The sequence below is a fragment of the Electrophorus electricus genome, chromosome 19 (assembly GCF_013358815.1).
Source record: "Electrophorus electricus isolate fEleEle1 chromosome 19, fEleEle1.pri, whole genome shotgun sequence".
Taxonomy (NCBI): domain Eukaryota; kingdom Metazoa; phylum Chordata; class Actinopteri; order Gymnotiformes; family Gymnotidae; genus Electrophorus; species Electrophorus electricus.
Genome location: NC_049553.1, coordinates 4,275,556 through 4,293,055, shown reverse-complemented (window position 1 = coordinate 4,293,055; position 17,500 = coordinate 4,275,556). Strand labels below are relative to the sequence as shown.

General features: G+C 53.5%; 1 protein-coding gene across 4 annotated transcripts in view; it reads left to right on the top strand.

Moving 5' to 3' along the window:
• LOC113577349 (nuclear factor 1 B-type) overlaps positions 1-17,500 on the top strand; it is an 82,957-nt gene that overhangs the window by 36,423 nt on the left and 29,034 nt on the right. For all 4 annotated transcript variants that reach the window (XM_027009947.2, XM_027009944.2, XM_027009946.2 and 1 more), the window contains exon 3: positions 17,012-17,065. In XM_027009947.2, the coding sequence (XP_026865748.2) occupies positions 17,012-17,065 (54 nt within the window). The remainder of the gene's footprint in view (positions 1-17,011; positions 17,066-17,500) is intronic.

Here is a 17,500-nt window from a genome sequence, read left to right as displayed (position 1 = left end):
AAACTCCTTTCACCCCTCTGGGTGTGTGTGGGTGCCTTGGTGCTCACATTCAGTAAGGCATTGGAAGCTAAGCCAACAGTGGCTTGTGCTAACCCTCCCCACCCCACAACCTTCTCCACTGGCCCACTCGCTCAAACCCTGAAAGCGCCTTTTCTCCTGTGGGTGCTTTTGATCAGGAAATGAGGCTACATACCAGGCCCCAGGCGTGAGAGTCACCTGCTCAAGTAGCTGCAAGCTTTTACCACTTACACAACTGTAAAGCTTTAACTCTTTTTCTTTCTTTAACTTAACTCTTTCTGGTCCTTCTTGTCTCTCTGCGTCCTTTGTAGGAGGGCAGGGGTTGGGGGCTTTGCGGGGATGTAACAGAAGTTATCATCCACCAGGTATCCCCTCCAGCACGTGTGCACAGCGCTGGCCGCCGTGTTGAAGAGTTGTAAAAGAATGCCCCGTTCTTTCAGCCACATCCCTTCCTTCCTCGTTTCCATGACTGCCGCTCTCTAGCCGACGCCTGCGTCCGATTGGTTCAGCCTGGGCAACGACGAATTAACAAGGTACGTCGTGGTATTTACAGCGGAGGGGGGAGCAGAAACCGGCTTCCTTCCCTGGAACGCAACAAGTTGGACGTATCGGGCCAGCTTACCCCGCTCCGTGAAGCCCAACGCGAGGGCGAGTACTTGCTGGCCCCGGCTGTCCGGTCCTTTGACGAACTGGTCAGGCGCATGGCCGTGGCGCAGGACGCGCCCCGTGGCCTGGTGGAGCACGCGGCGACGAGCACGTCGAAAACGTTTAAGCCGGCGTTCGGTTCAAATCAGGGATCGGGGCTGCAGGTTGGTTTATCAAAGGGCACGGTGTCATCCGGGTCTGCAACTGGCTGAAAATTCGCTGCCGACAGCCCCTTGCACGCCGCCACCAGAGCCTTTGTGGGCTAGCGGGCCGCGCGGGATCCTTTTGGAGCGCTGGGCGGGAGATCGCCGGAGAAGACTTATCTCCCGACCAGACGCCTGTCATCTGCTCAGCCTAAACAGAGCGGCCTTTCATTCCGTCGTATCCACCCCCCCCCCACCCCTTCCGCCCTCAACCAAAAGAGGCTCCCAGAGATTTAAGGGCCAGCATTGTTTGTGCTCTGTGATGCTTAATCAGTTTGGATTGGACACCGTATTAAAACTCTGGCTCTAGTGTGGGGGACTTGGAGTGAGTCCTTTTTCTGCCCCCTGTGAGTCTGGGAAGAGGTGGGGAAGATGGCCTTGCGGTCAGAGTCTTTTTGGTCATGATATCGGAGGTCATGGCAGAAAAGGGAATCACAGAAGCCTTTGGTCGTAAGTTTAGGCGGAGTATTCCTTTCTTCCCTAAAAACAAAGAAATCGTAGTAATAACTCTGGGAATGTTTGTGTGGGCGCTGCCTCTGATATTTGCTCTTTTTGATAAGCTTTTGGTAATACATAATAAGTCTTACATACAATACGCAGTGTTTGGCTTTACTCTCGATATTATCAGTGGTATTCCCCACTCTGCTTGGAAAAAAAGTCATTTTGTTTCCACACTGATTTATGTGCTTCCACCAACCAGGGATGACGGAGTGTTAGATCTCTAGTACTCCGCACCCCCAGCAACCCCCTCCTCCGACAATCGCAGGCCCTCGAGAGCCGATTACACAAATGTTTACGTCCTCCGTAGAGTGGCGAGAGAGAGATAAGGAGTGTCTGATGCTTATCCCTTCCCACACAGTAGAAGCCAATAAGGCCCAGCGTAAACCGAGCCCGGCAGGCGGACTTTCATGTCCCGCTCTGCGTCCCCGGCCCCCTCCGGCTCACGCCCTCCCCGGCCGCCTCCGGAACGGGACGCCGCCACCCGCCCTCGCCGCTATCGCCACGGAGATCAAGGGGGCGACGGAAGGGGTGTGTCGGCCTGGTCCACGTTGCGGCCCTTTAGCCCAAGTCGCACTCGGAGCTTGTTTAATGACGAAGAGCTGATGTGGGGGTGGGGGGGGGTCATGGAGGTGTGGGTGGTCAGAGGCAGAAGCTGGAGGAAGGGCGAGGAGGCCACATGCAGCCCGATCTCAAGCACATGCGGCGTGGCGTGTAGCGCGCATGCTAATCGTGTTGCTTTGCAGCAGCGGGCGAAGCGGTCCCAGGCTAAATATCGCCAGAATAAAAATACTCTTGCACATACTTGTGTGAGCTTTCTTTCTTTTTCTCTTTTAGTATTCTGTCCCCTTTTGCATGTGGAGCGTATAGAGTCTCCTTGGGACCTGGTTTCCTCGTCCAGGGGAAAAGCGTTTCGGCTCGAAACGGTTTATTTTTTTTTCCGTTTACAGCGATTCGTTCCCATGACCACGGCGCTGCTGGACTCCAGCTCATGTCGTAAGCTGGCGTTTTACGAAGTGCTGATTCAAATGCATGGCAGCCTGTGGACTTTGCCTCCGGTGTGCCAAGGGTTAAGAGCTGCAAAACTCTTCTGCAGAAATGCCGCTGCCAAGGTTAAATAAGGTGATGGCAAATTGTTTACTTGCAGCAGTGTCCTATCAAGTTTGGCTGGTTTCTCATTAAGCCTAGCCTGCGCGGTCTGCACGGGGCCGTATAAGTTAACGCTGACAGCCGGATATCGGCCTGTGTGGCAGTCAGAGCGATTATGGCCGCCTTTTACAGATGCAGGCATTTCATTGTTTTTTGGGGGGTTTTTTTAAATCGCCTTTTCCAGAAAATCACACGAGACCTTACGGTTAAACAGGTGGTCTGGCCGAAGAGCGGCTGACGGGCGATGCTGATCAAACCAACGCTAATCCGAGAGGCTAGCGTTCGCCTTTGTTTGTTTGCCGCAGGTTCTCCTTGGGTGGAGATCCCCTGGTGACATCGAACAGTGTGAGTCAACAGCCCCAAGTGACATCTAATCCAGAAGTCCTGTCTCTGTGCACCTACCATGGCTTTTTCGTTGTGCTCGAACCAGCTTGTGTTGCCACATGCCATTTATGACCCAGTTTATCTTCCTTTTAAGCGCCGCCTGATAAGGCGCCTCGAACTGTATGCCCCCAACCCCACCCCCACCCCGGCTGGTCGCCGGCTCCCCCGCCCCCAACCTGCTGCCACCCTCTCTCCACCCAGGTCCAGGTGGTTGCACGGCCTGGAGAATCAGCACCGGAGGCGCAGCCGTGCAATGATGGATGGGGCCTTGATAGCCCAGCCTGGAGAAATATGCTTGGCTGCCAAGGCTAGAAGACCCCCAGCCCCAGACCATCACCCTCACCCACCCTCACTCCCAGCCCTGTCGTGCAGCCTTCTCCCCATGCTAGATATCAGTACCAGATGAGCCTCTTTGCTGGGATTTTTACAAAGGTGAAGGTTAATCCGCAGTTTAAACAGGAAAGCGAGGTGCTAACGGTGTGCTCGTGCAAAGTAACCAATTAATTTAGCTGCTTGTTTATTTCATCCTCTTGGAAGGATGCGTTCCAGGTTTGGAGAGAAACAGAGACAAGCCAGCCACCCTCCCCCACTCTGACACCTTCTGCCTCGCTTGCCAATGCTACCAGTCACCAAGATGTAGTGGTTCGGAAGAGCGATGTCCATTCATTATTTAATTTCTGTTTATTTTATTCGTTCAAGTGATCGTCATCAACTAATACATTTTTTAAAAGCCACTGGAACACGCTTTCAGACTGCCTGTGCCCGGTTATTGATGGTATCTTCGTATCCGGGTATCTTGATCTGATAGTATCTGTTTACCTTGCTGAGGAACTTTTGTCTGCAGATGTCTAGGTTTGGTTTACACCGCGTCGTAACCCGACGCGTGCACACCGGCAGGGTAACGGTGTTACTCAATTAGCCCACGCTGTGCCATGCGACCGGGCCGCATCGACCTCCGCGGCGAAAACACGGCCCGGCGTGAAAGTGGGCGGCTGTGGACCGTTTCCTATCTTTGTGTGGACAAAGGGCCTGGGGGGGGGGGGTCACGCTGTGCGGCGAGTTGGGGGGCGGGGGGCGGTTTGCGGATGCACAGGCCCCGGGAAGGAAGGTCAGCATGGAAAGCGGCCCTGTCACACGAGGCAAAGGCGTGCAGTCCAACCGGCGCAGCCGTGCCTCCGACGGAGGGAGTGGATGTGGCGATATGGCGAAAGGTTTCCTTCATTTAAAAAAAAAAAGCAAAACTCGAAAGAGGATTATTTAGCTCCTAAAAAGGCGAGAAAGAGGCAGCAGGGCTCGGGCCTCCACTCTGCCCGGCATGGTCCGTGTTTGCTTAGGCCGCTAGGAGCACAGAGTTTTCTAGTAACCTTGAGAGAAAACTGTGCAGGCCCCAGTTCAACGAGTGCATATGGCATATTTCTGCTCAGTGTGCTGAGACTGCCCCTGACAGAGGCCCCCCGCCCAATGCATGTACAACACACACACACACACACACACACACACACACACACACACACACACACACACACACACACACACACACACACACGCTGAAGTTTTTTTTCCCCTGTCCTAAAGACTACTCCCGGTAGACATGCTCTACGGCTTCTCACAGAACCCCATGAAGGAAATGCATTATGTGTAAAAGGAATTCCATATGGTGACATACGATCTGTGTAATTCCTTCAATTGATAAAAAAAAGCCCTACCTTGCGTGTACAGTTCTTTGTGTGCTTGGCATGAATAGCTTAAAAGAAGAACCCCCCCCCACCTCTCACCCCCCGAAACCCCCCACCCCCACCCCTCCCACAACCCTCCTTCCCACTTGTTCTGCACGAGTCTGCATCTTCCCTGCTCCTGTGTGGGCCTGGCGGGTTTGTCGCAGCGAATGTTCGCAGACGAAGGCCTGGGGGGCTTCCAGGTAAGCCTTGCCAAGCGGGGGGAGTTAGAGGCTGGGGGTGAGCGGTGTAAAGGGAAATGTAAACGTGCCTCTGCCAACCGGCCAGGCCAGCAGCCACCGGTGTTGGTGCAGGGAGCGGGCCCATGGCCGCACTTCCAGGCGGCGCTCCGGAACATTCCCGATCTGCGAGTAGGGAAAGGGGGTCAAAAAGAGTCCTACTCTCTGGGAGGAGGGTTGGGGATGTATGTACATGTGAACAGTTGCCAAGAGTGTGGATTACTGAGCGTGATCCAATTGTGGCCCTTTGATACCACCCCCCCCCCCCCAGTTCCCATGATGCAATGACATGTCCAGCTCCAGTATAGATAACGTTTTACAGCATTTGGAGAATGGCCCATGCAGGCACCCAGGGAGTATCGCTTTTGCACTGCCTTTAATGTTGGGAAGCTGAAAAGATTTATTAGTGAGAAAACACATTTTTGGGATGTCGATGCTTACATTGGTTACAGTCTACATTCGCAAAAGCAGTCCTAATTGGAGACTTACAGGAAGGTAGCCTTTTCCCACGTGCTGCAAAGCTAAAAACTACCATGACCTATGGGACTTACAGTTCAGTAGCTTAAACTTTTAAGTATTGTCTTAATAAGGGGCAAAGTTTAGAATTCCTGTTGGAGTGTGCAAAAATTATTTTAACATGAATATAACGTGCAAAAAACCGCCCTCTTAGGACTTTACCGGACACATTGTTTTCAACTTCAAAAAGGCATACGCTCCATTACCTTGTTACTGTGAAACAATGCAGACCCTCCCCCTATGCCCCCACCCCAAAAGCAGGAAAATAGGCCTATCGTTGCAATGCACATTCCATCTAGATGCACAAATACACAAGTCGCACAAGTACCCGGGCAACCGGTGCATCAAACAGCTGGTGTGTAATTACACATTTCCACTTATTAATAACACGAAACAGGTACGTTGATCAAACGTCTCCGCGTTTATAGCAGCACCATCGAGGGCCGAGAAGGCAAAAACAAAGCCAGTAAAGTTAAGCATGGCTTTGCCTTAGACGACGGAAAATGGCCGCAGGCAGTAATAATAATTAATGCACAAGATGGCAGCATACCTGGACTGTGGGAAAAAAAAGAGTTTAACAGCGTTCTGGCCCTCTGAAGGGGATGGGACTATGCTTCATGCACTGTGGTCCAAAATGGGAAGGGATTCAGTTGTCGGGGGCAGCGGTGCCGTGTTCAGCATGGAGGAGTGGGTTTTGTTTTCCTGTCTCCTTGTTTTGCTTTCTCCCCCCCCCACCCCCCCACCGCTTCCTGTCTCCCCCTGCCGCCCGGCCTGTTGCGCACCGAGAAACACGTTCCGCGAAACAAACAAGAATGTTTGCCGTCCTTCCGGAGCAGAGCTGGACGCCCGTCCGGCTCACCTTCCTACACGCATCCCCGCAAAAACACACGCTCAGCCCCACACCCTGCCTGGACTCAACTCTGTACTTAGCATCAGCAGTAAGTAACCAGCGGTTTGACCACAAAGACCCCCCCCCCCGCCGCCCCCCCCTCGGACTCAGTGGACGATTCTGGAAAAGAAAGGAAGTGCCGGAAAGACCAAGGGGAAGGGGGGGTTGAAGAAGCACACACGGACGGAGCGTTGCGTGGAAAGCCCACCCGACTGGGCGGAAACGCTAAAGACTCCAACGAGCTTTCCATTGTGCATAGCAGGAAATCGAAAACTGTCGGTTCGGGGGTCAGGCGAAGAAAGGCCCGCCTAGCGCGACCTAACGCCCGGCGTCGTCGTCCGTCCCGGCCTGCCCTCGGTGCCGGCCGTGGCCACCCTGGGACACGGGAGAATGGCTGGTGCCACTGTAACCCTTATGCTGCCAGATATAAGATTACGGGACAGGCACGCACTTCACAGTCCGCGGCAAGTCTTTCATTCCCGTCTGTGTCGAGGCGGCTCGGTATGAGACATCCGAGGGCGAAAGTGTACCGAGTGTTGGATTTTACTTATTTGGGAAAAGCTCAGTGCGGGTTATTTATACAAGCAAACAAAATGAAAGCAAGACTAAAAATGCAAACGTTCACACCCGAAGGAGACACTGTGCAGTGAACTAATTTCATCTTATCCTTCATCGGTGGAGTTTGTAGTTTTGTGAAACTTCTTTTTTTGTCAAACAAAGACTCATTATAGTTTTTTGTGATTGTAAGGGATTTAAAACTGTGAAGTAAAGTGCTAAAAAGCCCTTCTATTGCTAACTGTGCTAAAAGCCTCTCTGCATACAGATTACATATTTGAAATTCTATATTTCAAAACATTGGCACTGTATGCCATAAATAAATAAATATTGATTTTAAGGAATGAACCGGTGGATCACGCTAGAAATACAATGCAGAAGCTCTCATAAGACAGTTATTAAATAGAAGCATTCTGCCACATCTGCGTAATGCCAGGCTTTGTGTAACATTGTTTATGGTTTTGGAAAAACAGAATCTGAAATTCATTTAGTGGTTCCTCCTCTCACTGTTGCCCGTATAAAACTGAGCGCCAGAGCCAAACCACATGTTGTTACTGCCAGCAGCTCAGGGCTGTCCCGGCACGCCTCCGGAACACATGGCTGATTTGTCTTTCTGAGCGCCTGCCAGGAAGGAGGGGCCCTGCCACTAACACAACGCAAAGTGCGGGACCACGCCCGCCCAATCCGGACGGCTCTCCGGCCTCGCGGCAGGTTACAGCAGGGCTCTCCGAGCCTCCGTCGTATCGATCACGGGCCGCTGGCCTGCCTGCCACTCCAGTTGGCGGGAGCCACCTCTGCCTGCCTCGTGGTCCTGCAGTATCCCACTCACCATAGCAGCCGACGCTGCTGAAATGAACTCGCAGAACTTCGAGCACAAGTCCCGAAAAGACACTCCTGGTGTTGGCCTGTGGAGGCTTGAGACAGCAACAGACCAGACCAGAGTATTTTCCTTGTGCATTTAAGTGTTTCCTTATGCCTTGCACACGCGGTGCAAGTCGTGGCTCACGCGCACAGCTTCGAGATGGAGATCCGGGCTTTCCCCCGGGTGTAGTTCAACGCGACCGCTAAAACGTTCCGGGTACGAGGTGGAGCACATGCCACCCCAACGCCCCCTGGGTGGAAAGCCGCGTGGGCCGCGCAGGGCCCGACGACATGCCGCGCTCGTTACCTAGAGCCGGCTATTACTGGTGGCGCATCGGCCAAGAAGACCTCGGGTCTGTGGAGACTGTGGTTAAGCCCTTCTGAAGTTTCTAGGCTTTTTTTTTTAATTTAAACGTTCACCGTTTGGTGTGACGGGCCGCTCCAGCCTCGGCCGGAACGTTACTGTGCGTTAGTGGTAAGGAGTGCTCCGGCTCTAGACACACAAAATATATAAACACAGCGGAAACTAGTGGGTGTGGACAGGATGGGGTGGGGGGGGTGTTGGGTCAATAAAGTGAAGGGACGAGGAGAGAGGAAAGGAGACAGAGTCACAGAGGAGGGGAAAGTTCTTGGAAGCACACAACAGTCATCCGGCCTTGGGCACCAGTCTTTGCTTGGAAGGGGCGCTTCCTTTTGCATTTTGTCCCCATCAGTCCAAGGGATGGGCTGGAGCTCAGGCCGTGGTACACAGCGATCCATAATTGCGGCTTTTATGAGCGACAGGCAGTGGGCTGAACATCGAAGGCACTCGGCGGCTAATTGAGTGCCGTGGCAGCGCGAGACCACGCGAGACACCTGCAGCATCGATTTTCACTCGGGCGAGTGTTTTTCACTGGAAATTAGCGGAGTTGCAGCGCCATAAAAGAGCTCAGACATCTGTTGGCTATGTTGGGAGTCTGTTTTTATGTTTGTAATGACACATTAAACTCCGCCCCCTCTCCCCTCCCCCCTCCTGTACCTTGTTCTCCACTGGTGCCAGCGGTGCAGCCTAAATGAGTGCAATCTCTGTTCCTTTGTCTGTTCTGGGCCAAGTTCTCGCCTCAGATGTGGCATTATATGATCCTACAATACCATCAGCGTCCCGGTTAGCGAGAGCGGTTTTCACGCGAGCGTGCAAACGGCAGCCGCAGCCCCGGGCCTGGCTGGACAGGGGCCACGCTCGGATGCTCCGCCCCCCCCCCCCCCCCCCCCCCCCCCCCCCCCCCCCCCCCCCCCCCCTCCCCGGCGTCCTGCCAGCGTGCCCCGCCTCCTCATGCTGGCTCTGCCAGCCTCCTGGCCTTCTCCCTCTCTGGACGCGAACCCGGCCCACCGCTGAGCTTGGCACTCACAGCCTGTGGCCTAAGGAAACCTAGTTGCATAAGAGACACTCTTAATCTTTTCCTCCTCAGAAGCCAGCTCAGGAGGGTTTTTTTTTGTTGTTTTTTTAAAAAACACCTTTAATAGTTTTGGATGAATTTCCATCTTTAGAGGCCCTTGGTTTGAGACTTGGGTTGAAAAAAACTTTAGCATTTGTGCACTTTTGACTAGGAGCGCAGACCTCAAAAACCTTTTCGTACACAGAACGATGGCGGCAGCGTCACTCTGGATGCATGAAAACCTCTCAGTGGGGAAAGTTTAGCATGGGCATTGCTGGAGATACTGTTAAGACAACGTGTCCTGACAGAGCAAACATAGCTATGTGGTGAGACAGCATTTCACAGTGTGTGTCCATGCATGCATATTGTCTGTGCATGTGTTTGTTTGTGCGTGTGTCTGTTTGTGAGTTATGGCTCCCAATATCCACAAAAATGACCTTCACGTGTATTTGGCATTTGTTTGTGTTTTTACATTAGAACGGTGTGTGTGTGTGTGTGTGTGTGTGTGTGTGTGTGTGTGTGTGTGTGTGTGTGTGTGTGTGTGTGTGTGTTCTGCTGTCATATAATGCCTAGTGAAGGATCTAATGGAATCTGCGCAAATCGTTGGGCTCTGTCCCGCTACTGTAGAGCCCCGTCGCGGCGGGACATGAAAGACTCGCTACATCACCACATCGCATTACCCCCACACCACACCCACCTCCACCAGAAAGTGTGAGATGAAAGAAAAGAGGTGGTCTCTAGAAGGCCTGTCTCGGGGTCTGAGCGTAAGGGGCTCCACCGTCCCGCACGCACGCGCTCCCAGCCATGCTCCTCCCACCCCCGCGGGCCTCCCGTTGTGTCATTCACAACTAACCCCCCCCCCCCCAACCTCAAACTTCTCCTTCACTCCTTCCTCCTGTCTAGCCCCTCCCTAACTCTCGTCCTCTTAACTACTTGTGTGGAGTTAATGGACTGTTTTGGCTGGGCTCCAGCCGCTGAGTGTCACCTCATTAGTGTTCTTCCAGACAGGAGCTCTGTACGGCGGAATGTCATTGCCCCCCACCAACCCCCCCCCTTCCCTTCCCGTGACCCTCCCCCACCCACCCACCCTGTTTTGCACCCACGTCCATGAATGGGGAGAAAGCGCATGCATAATTAAATCTATAGTCTCTCTCTCTCTCGCTCTCTCAACGCCCCTCCCTCCCTCGCGGCCTCAGACGGCCACAAAGGGGCTGTTGGCCCGCTGCCACGGCAGCGGACGGATCGTCCCGGGCCCCCCCCCCCCACCCCCCCCCCCCCCCCCCCCCGCCGTCCCATGACTCTACACGACACTCATGCAAATGGGCCACTCACTCAGCCAATCAAACAACAATGCACATCTAAGTGGCACGCTGTCACTGCGAAGGGGAGATACCCCGATGAGATGTCACACAAACCCAGCCCAGCGCTGCAGACGCAGACGCAGACTTCGCACCCGCGCGACGAGGGGCGGCAGCACGCGCCGTCCCGAACCGTTTCGAGTCGTGAACGACCGGGTCATGAGCTGATAACGCGGATCCCCTCGCTGGCGGCTGCCTGGCGTCCGTGTTAAAGGCGTTTACGCTGTCGCCGTGTTGCGTCCAGAGGGGTCGCTGCGGCAGGACAGCCAGGCGCGGGACGGGGACTGCATGCTGTTTGCTGCGTCAGACTGGGCCAATCAATACCGCGGGAGCCTTGTCCCTGTGCGTGCGTGCGTGCGTGCGTGCGAGCGTGGGTGTGCATGTGCCTGCCTGAGTGTATAGGGTCGCCCTGAGAGCAAGGTTTGTTTCACCCATGTGAAAACTAAAAAGGCTCATGAGGAATTATGGAGTAGAAAGTCTGGGAAAGTGCCTGCACACACACACACACACACACACACACACACACACACACACACACAGCCTTTTTAATCCTCTTCCCCCTCCCCCCTTCTCTTATTTATCGAGCTCTTGTCCTCTGTCACTGTGCATTCTTACAGCTCATCGTCTCCGCTCCCTCTGACTCTCCCGTGCACGTGCACACGCGCGTGCGTGAGTGTTTTCTCACTCCTGACTCTCAGTAAACTGGAATTCCCATCCAGTCGGAGGGTGCAATAATTCCCTCAATTAACCTGTAGATCATACTCCGCGCAAACACAGGCCGCTCCTGTTCGGAGAAAAACCGGTTCGACCGACACCGAAAAGCCCGTTCATCCACGGCGTGCCGCACAGCTGCGGCAGCATTATCCCCTAATATCAGTCAGTGTGTCTAGCTGCAGAAAACACTCGACAAGTCAAATTCCCCAGACAGCGGTAGAAAAAGAGTAACCGCTATCATAACCTTACGGGTGAGTTATGGGCAATTAGTTGATGCAAATGGCAGAAAAGGCGCGTTTCTTGGCAGGTTTGTCGTTTGCAGCCAGGGAAATAACAACCAAAAAAAAGAGCCCGAACCACTGAAGTATGAATGAGGAATAACCGCAAAACACGCAGCTAAGCAAAGTCACCTTTCTGATGACCCAAAATGATATTGCGGCGGCGTTCCTCGTGTTGCGCCACGCGTTATGGGAACGGATACATGGGGCATCCAAGCATCCGTTTGGAATGTAGACACGGAGGTTCTAGGTAGCTGTCACCCACGGTGCCTGCCAGTCTGCTCGTTCGTCTGAGGCGTGCCGGGTGAGTGCCAGTCTCTCTTTGTGTCGGCTCGGGGAGCAGATGCCCGTTAGCGCGGCATCGGCTCTGACGGCCTGCCGCACACCCCGCAAGGGCCTCGGTCAGCCTTGGTGCCCAGAACGCAGTGGAGGGCCTTTGGCCACAGTGCTTGCGCGCTCTCTCTCTCTCTCGCTCTCTCGCTCTCTCTCTCTCTCTCCATCTCTCTCTCCATCTCTCTCTCACACTCTCTCTCTCTCTTTCACACTCTCTATCTCACACCCACACTCACACTCTCACTCACTCGCTGCCCTGCTGTCTCTCTCTCTCTCACACACACACACACACACACACACACAGACGCGCTCTCTCTCTCTCTCCATCTCTCTCTCTCTCTCTCTCTCTCTCTCTCACACACTCACACACACACACACACTCTCTCTCTCACACACACACACACACACACACACACACACACACACACACACGCTCTCTCTCTCTCCCTGTGCACAGCCGCCGGGATGCCTTCCTCTGTCTATCTCTGTTTAGGTTACAGCTTTGTCCGATAAAGCGCTCAGTGTTGTCTCAACAAGGGCCAGGACTGAGACGCGAGAATGATAGAGAGAGAGAGCGAGCGTGCACGAGAAAGAGCGCGAGCGCCAGAGGAAGAGAGCACGAGAAAACAGGAGATAAGAGGTGTGCAAGAGATCTATCAGAGGGGAGATACAGAGGAGTAATTACCGAGTCAAAGGAAGATTGGGAAAAATGTCGACAGTGATTGGAATGTAAATCTGGGCTGATAGCTGAGATAGCGGAGTGACAGATGGCAGAGAAGGGAAAGGTATACAGACTCGTGGCTTGCAGCCCCGCCCGGGCCGATCTGGGGGTCTGTGTGTCCAAGCAGCAGCCGTGTGCCGTGAGGTCACAGTACCGAAACACCAATGGCTGAATACACACACACACACACACACACACACACACACACATACACGTTGGGTGTCATTCAGCCACAGGCAGTATTTACACTGGTGCAGCTGTATCGCTCCAAACATTTCAGCCGGGACGGCCCGCAGTTAGAAGATATTTCTCCCTCTCTCTCGCTCTCTCTCTCTCTCTCTTCGTTCTCCCACTCTGTGGTTGGCTCAAGAAAGAGAGAGAGAGAGAGAGAGCGAGAAAGGGAGAAAGGGAGGGAGAGAGAGAGAAGGGGGAGTTCTTGGCCGAGGCCCGACGTCTCTGGCAAGCAGCGCACTACGTGTGCAGTCCTCCTCGCTGCCTAAAATGGCTGCCAGACGCCTCCTCCTCCTGAAATGTCGACGGCACGCGCGCGCGCGCCCGCGCAGCGGCCCCGGCATGCGCGGGCGCGCGTCTGTGTGCGATACGACGACCCGGGCCGCAGGCAGCGAAGAAAAGGTTGCTGAAGTATGCGATAGCTCTCAGTGGAGCACCAAGCCGAAGCAGGAGGAGGCTGGGTGGGCTGTGTGTGTGTGTGTGTGTGTGTGTGTGTGTGTGTGTGTGTGTGTGTGTGTGTGTGTGTGTGTGTGTGTGTGTGTGTGTGTGTGTGTGTGTGTGTGGAGGGGGTTGCGGTGGACGGAGGTGGATGTACACCGTGCCAAGGCTAGGAGTAGGAGCTCACTCATGTCTGCCTGATGTATAGCTAAGACCCCCCCCCCCCCAACCCTTCATTAGAAGAACTGCACCAAGGAAGTGGGACCGCGTTTTCCGGTGGCACATCAAACAAACAAACAAACAAACAAACAAGGGACACACACTCTTTCTGTACCTGACTCGCCCGGCCACTATGTCGCGAGAGGAGAGCCACCTCAATTCTCCGCCATCACGACCGCGCATAGATCGGTAAGACGGAAGACGGCCGGGTCTGCGGTCGAAAACGGAAGGGACGCCAGACAGCGGGCGGAGACGAGCGAAAACGCAGCGCAAAGTTTGTTTTGCGCAACGGTCGCCTGGCTGGGCTGAGCGATGGGTTCAGGAGGTGCCTAGTTATAGCCCGGCAGGCCTGGTTTGGATGCCGGTCCCAGCCTTTGGGGCACTTTCCCCTGCCCTTCCTAAAGGGATGTTAAAAACATCACCCAATCATTCTGAAAACAAAACAAAACAAAACAAAACAAACCTTCTGCCCGATGAAAGCGGTGCGAACCATTGCGGGTGTGGAGGTGTCGGAGTGTTTGGAGTCCCCCCCCCCCCTGGTCCCATCTTAAAATGTAGCAGCATAGATGTAAATATCACTGCCTGCCCGAAAGCATCACAAATGTCCACACTCGTCCACGGCAGGCGGGGAAACTCCCCTTTGCCTTTGTGACAGTTTAGGCTTCAGAGAAGTTTTTTTTCTTTTTTCGTTTTTCTCATTTTGTTTTAAGCCGACAAATCTGTGCCTCGGGTGCCAGCTAGCGCTCATTAAGTTGCCGCAAATCTAGACCAGCTAATAGAATCAGGAAGGATAACATTAAACCTGTAAGGCGATATCGGTATAATCCTCATACCTGGCAACCCAGGTATAGCATAATAGTGATATCGAAAATCACCACTAAGCTCATGTGTGCAATGGCTTCATCCATTCCTTTGTCCTTCTAGTGTTTTTGGAATCGATACGGCGGCACAGTTTATTGCAGTTGAAGTAGGCTAAGATGAAGTGAATTGAGTTCATTTGAATTGCACTGAACTGAAGTCGAACCGGAAAGACGCGACAGTAGAAGTGAGGTGAGGTGGATTGGAGATAAATGCGAGGACCTCGGCCCACTTTTTGGATCTGTGGGGCTGTTTTATTTCGCTTAAGCAAGCAGTTGGGTTAGTGGGTACCAGGATGGGAGCTTAGGAAGGCTCCGTGTGGTTGCGATCTCACGTATGCGCGCACTCACACACACACACGAACACTCTCTCTCTCTCTCAGACACACACACGCGCACCACCCTGGCTAAACTATTTGCGTCTGGCATACAGACGTTTATTTTCAAAGCGTACCATCATTCTCTTTCTCCAGACGCTCCACCCTAAAGACACATGTGCAGCTCCCCTCACAGAAACACAGACTCGACTTTACCTACGCGGAAGCTCAGAGCTGACCCCTCATCCGATGCACGCTGTAGCGCGAGCCTGCGTTGGAAACCAGCACACCAGCGGACGCGGGCTCGGAACTGCGCGTGTTTTTCTGTCTGCCGGGTCTTTGTCTGCTGGATGTGTGTGTCCCTGGCTTCAATGAAGGATGCGTCTGGACCGCGGCCGTCTGATAGCCAGAGCCAGCTGCTCTTTTGTTGGGATTTTCGAGTTTAATCACACTAAACACTGCTATGCTACATTGCACCTATAGATACAAGTCGCCCCCTCCTTCTCTCTCTCTCTCTCTCTCTCTCTCTCCCTCTCTCCCTCTCTCGCTTTCTCTCTCCATCTCTCTCTCTCTCTGGCACAGTAGGAGGTGTCCTTAGCCAGACTGATGGATGGAGTGGGTATGAGAAGGGTGATCTGGGGGTTGGGGGCGGGGTTAGTTGGCATAGGAACTGGCACTGTCACAATGCCAGCTTGGACCCCTCCCACCCTGTCAAAGGCCCTGGTGGTGCCCAGTAATCCAACCAGGCTTTAGCAATTTGCATACCGTGCTACATATTAATTTTATTTATTTTTTTTTAGTTCAAATATCCTTCCAACTCGGTGCCCAAGACAACTTGGAGATGATGAACAAACACACAACAAGCTGTAGCCCAAGCCTTGAGCAGCATTTGGTGCTGAAGGCCTTATAACAAGGTTTACTGTTAGTGTTGTACCTCTCCCTCCCTCCCTCTCTCTCTCTCTCTCTCTCTCTCTCTCTCTCTCTCTCTCTCTCTCTCTCTCTCTCTCTCTCTCTCTCTCTCAATGTATGGTGCTTCCCTCCTTTCTTTGTCTCTGTTGACTCAGAGCCTAGAACATTCCATTTGCACGGCACTGTTTAACGGTAGGGGGTAAATCCACCCAATTTTTTAAAATCTCACTGTTGTCGCCCTCTCCCAAGTCCCTCCTCGCGTGAGGTTACGGCGGCAGGAAAGCGGCGTTCTGTTCCGTGCGGGGCGGAGCGTCGATCCGTGTCCTCCTCTTTCACGCAGGGCTCCTCCACCACGCGCCGGCCCCCAGGCCCGGCCCCCGCTCCGAGAGCTCCAGACGTCCGAACCCCGCGCGCTTCCGTCCGGCCGTGCCGTCCCTTTGCGAGGGCATCGAGGAGGCGGGCTTTGATCCCGGGATCAGCCGTCGGTGGCCAAATCTAATTAAAACCCACAGTTGAAGATAAAGATCATAGCGTTTGATCGGGCGGCGGAGGGTTTGCGGCACGAAGCTCGGTGCCTGCCGGTCAGCGAGAGATCAAAAGATGTGGGCGCCCGCTAGCCCAAACCCCCGAGGTCCTGTAAGGTAGCGGCGTCCGTCCCGAGCATGCGGGTGGGGGACAGGCGGCATGGTGGGAGGCCAGCGACAGCCTGGATTCCTCCCATTCCTTCCTCCTGCTCCCGGCCCACTGTGAGGAATGCTCCGGCTTTAGGACCCCCGGAACACCGTGGAAGAGCAGTGTTGGGTTTTGGTTTTTTTTTTGCCTTTTTTCCCCTCTCTCTCTACGCGAGCGTGGGACTTCGCTCAAAAAAACGACACTCTCGACTTATGTTTCTCGAAAAGGACATTTTTGACCTTCACCTCTTCTCATCTCTCTCTCCCGCCCTCTCTTCCTCTCTCTCTCTCTCTCTCTCTCTCTCTCTCTCTCTCTCGCTCTCTCTCTCGCTCGTCTCTCCCCCTTTTCTATTTCTTTCGCTCCTCCATTCTGGAGAGAAACATGTCTCTGCACACATCTGGCCTGGCCTGTCGGGACTCGGCTCCTGCAGCCTCTTCCCCAGTGCGGATGGGGGTTGGGTGGGAAAACGCCACGAACTGTCATCCCTTACAAAGAAGGATTTGCATGCAGGCACAATACCTTTAATTAAAATATACTGTTACTGTTCAACAGTATATTGTTAAAAGGGCCGTGGATTTAATTGACGGGATGTTTCGCGTCGGGCCGGCTATTTCCCCGGAAACAAATTGGGTTTAGGCTGCAAATTCTTGCGCCCTGTGTCCTTAGATACGGCTTGTTTTTCCAGATTATAAACAAAAAAAACAAAAACGAAAAAAGGAAAAACAAAACAAGCAGACGAAAGGACGTAAGGAGCCGTAAGACCAAACACAGACAAGGGCAGTGGAAGTCAGTGTTAAATGAAGGCGCTGTCCGCTAACGTAACCGCCCTCAGACACTCTTTCAAATTCTAATCCACCTTCTTTATTTTGGTTTACAGACTCCCAGCAGTCAGGAAGTCCCAGCAACAATGAGCCTGGCAAGAACCCTCCAGGTATGACACACACACACACATACACACAAGCATTTACATTTGCATCTAGTGTCAGAAGGCCTTTTCTTGACCGTAACTTATTCACGTGTAAAGTACAAAAATCGCCTCCTTAAACCGACCAGGCGCGGCGCAGATAAATTTGGAGAGCGCCTTCTTCGCGGGTCCCCGGCGGCTGGGAACGGCTGCCTTTTAGAGCTGCTGACCAGAAAAAGCACCATTTGATGGGATTTGCAAGGGATCGGGTGTGCAAAACCGCAATTGTTCAGCCGGCTTTAAGGCCGGTCAGCTCGCTCACGGCCAAGTGCGTGTCACGGGCCACCACGCATCTACGGCAGCAGACAAGAAAGCGTGTTAGTGCGTGGTCAGCAGCCTGACCTGATTTAGTCTCTGCTCAGATGGAACAACCCTTGGGATGGAACAGAACCCTAGCATCCC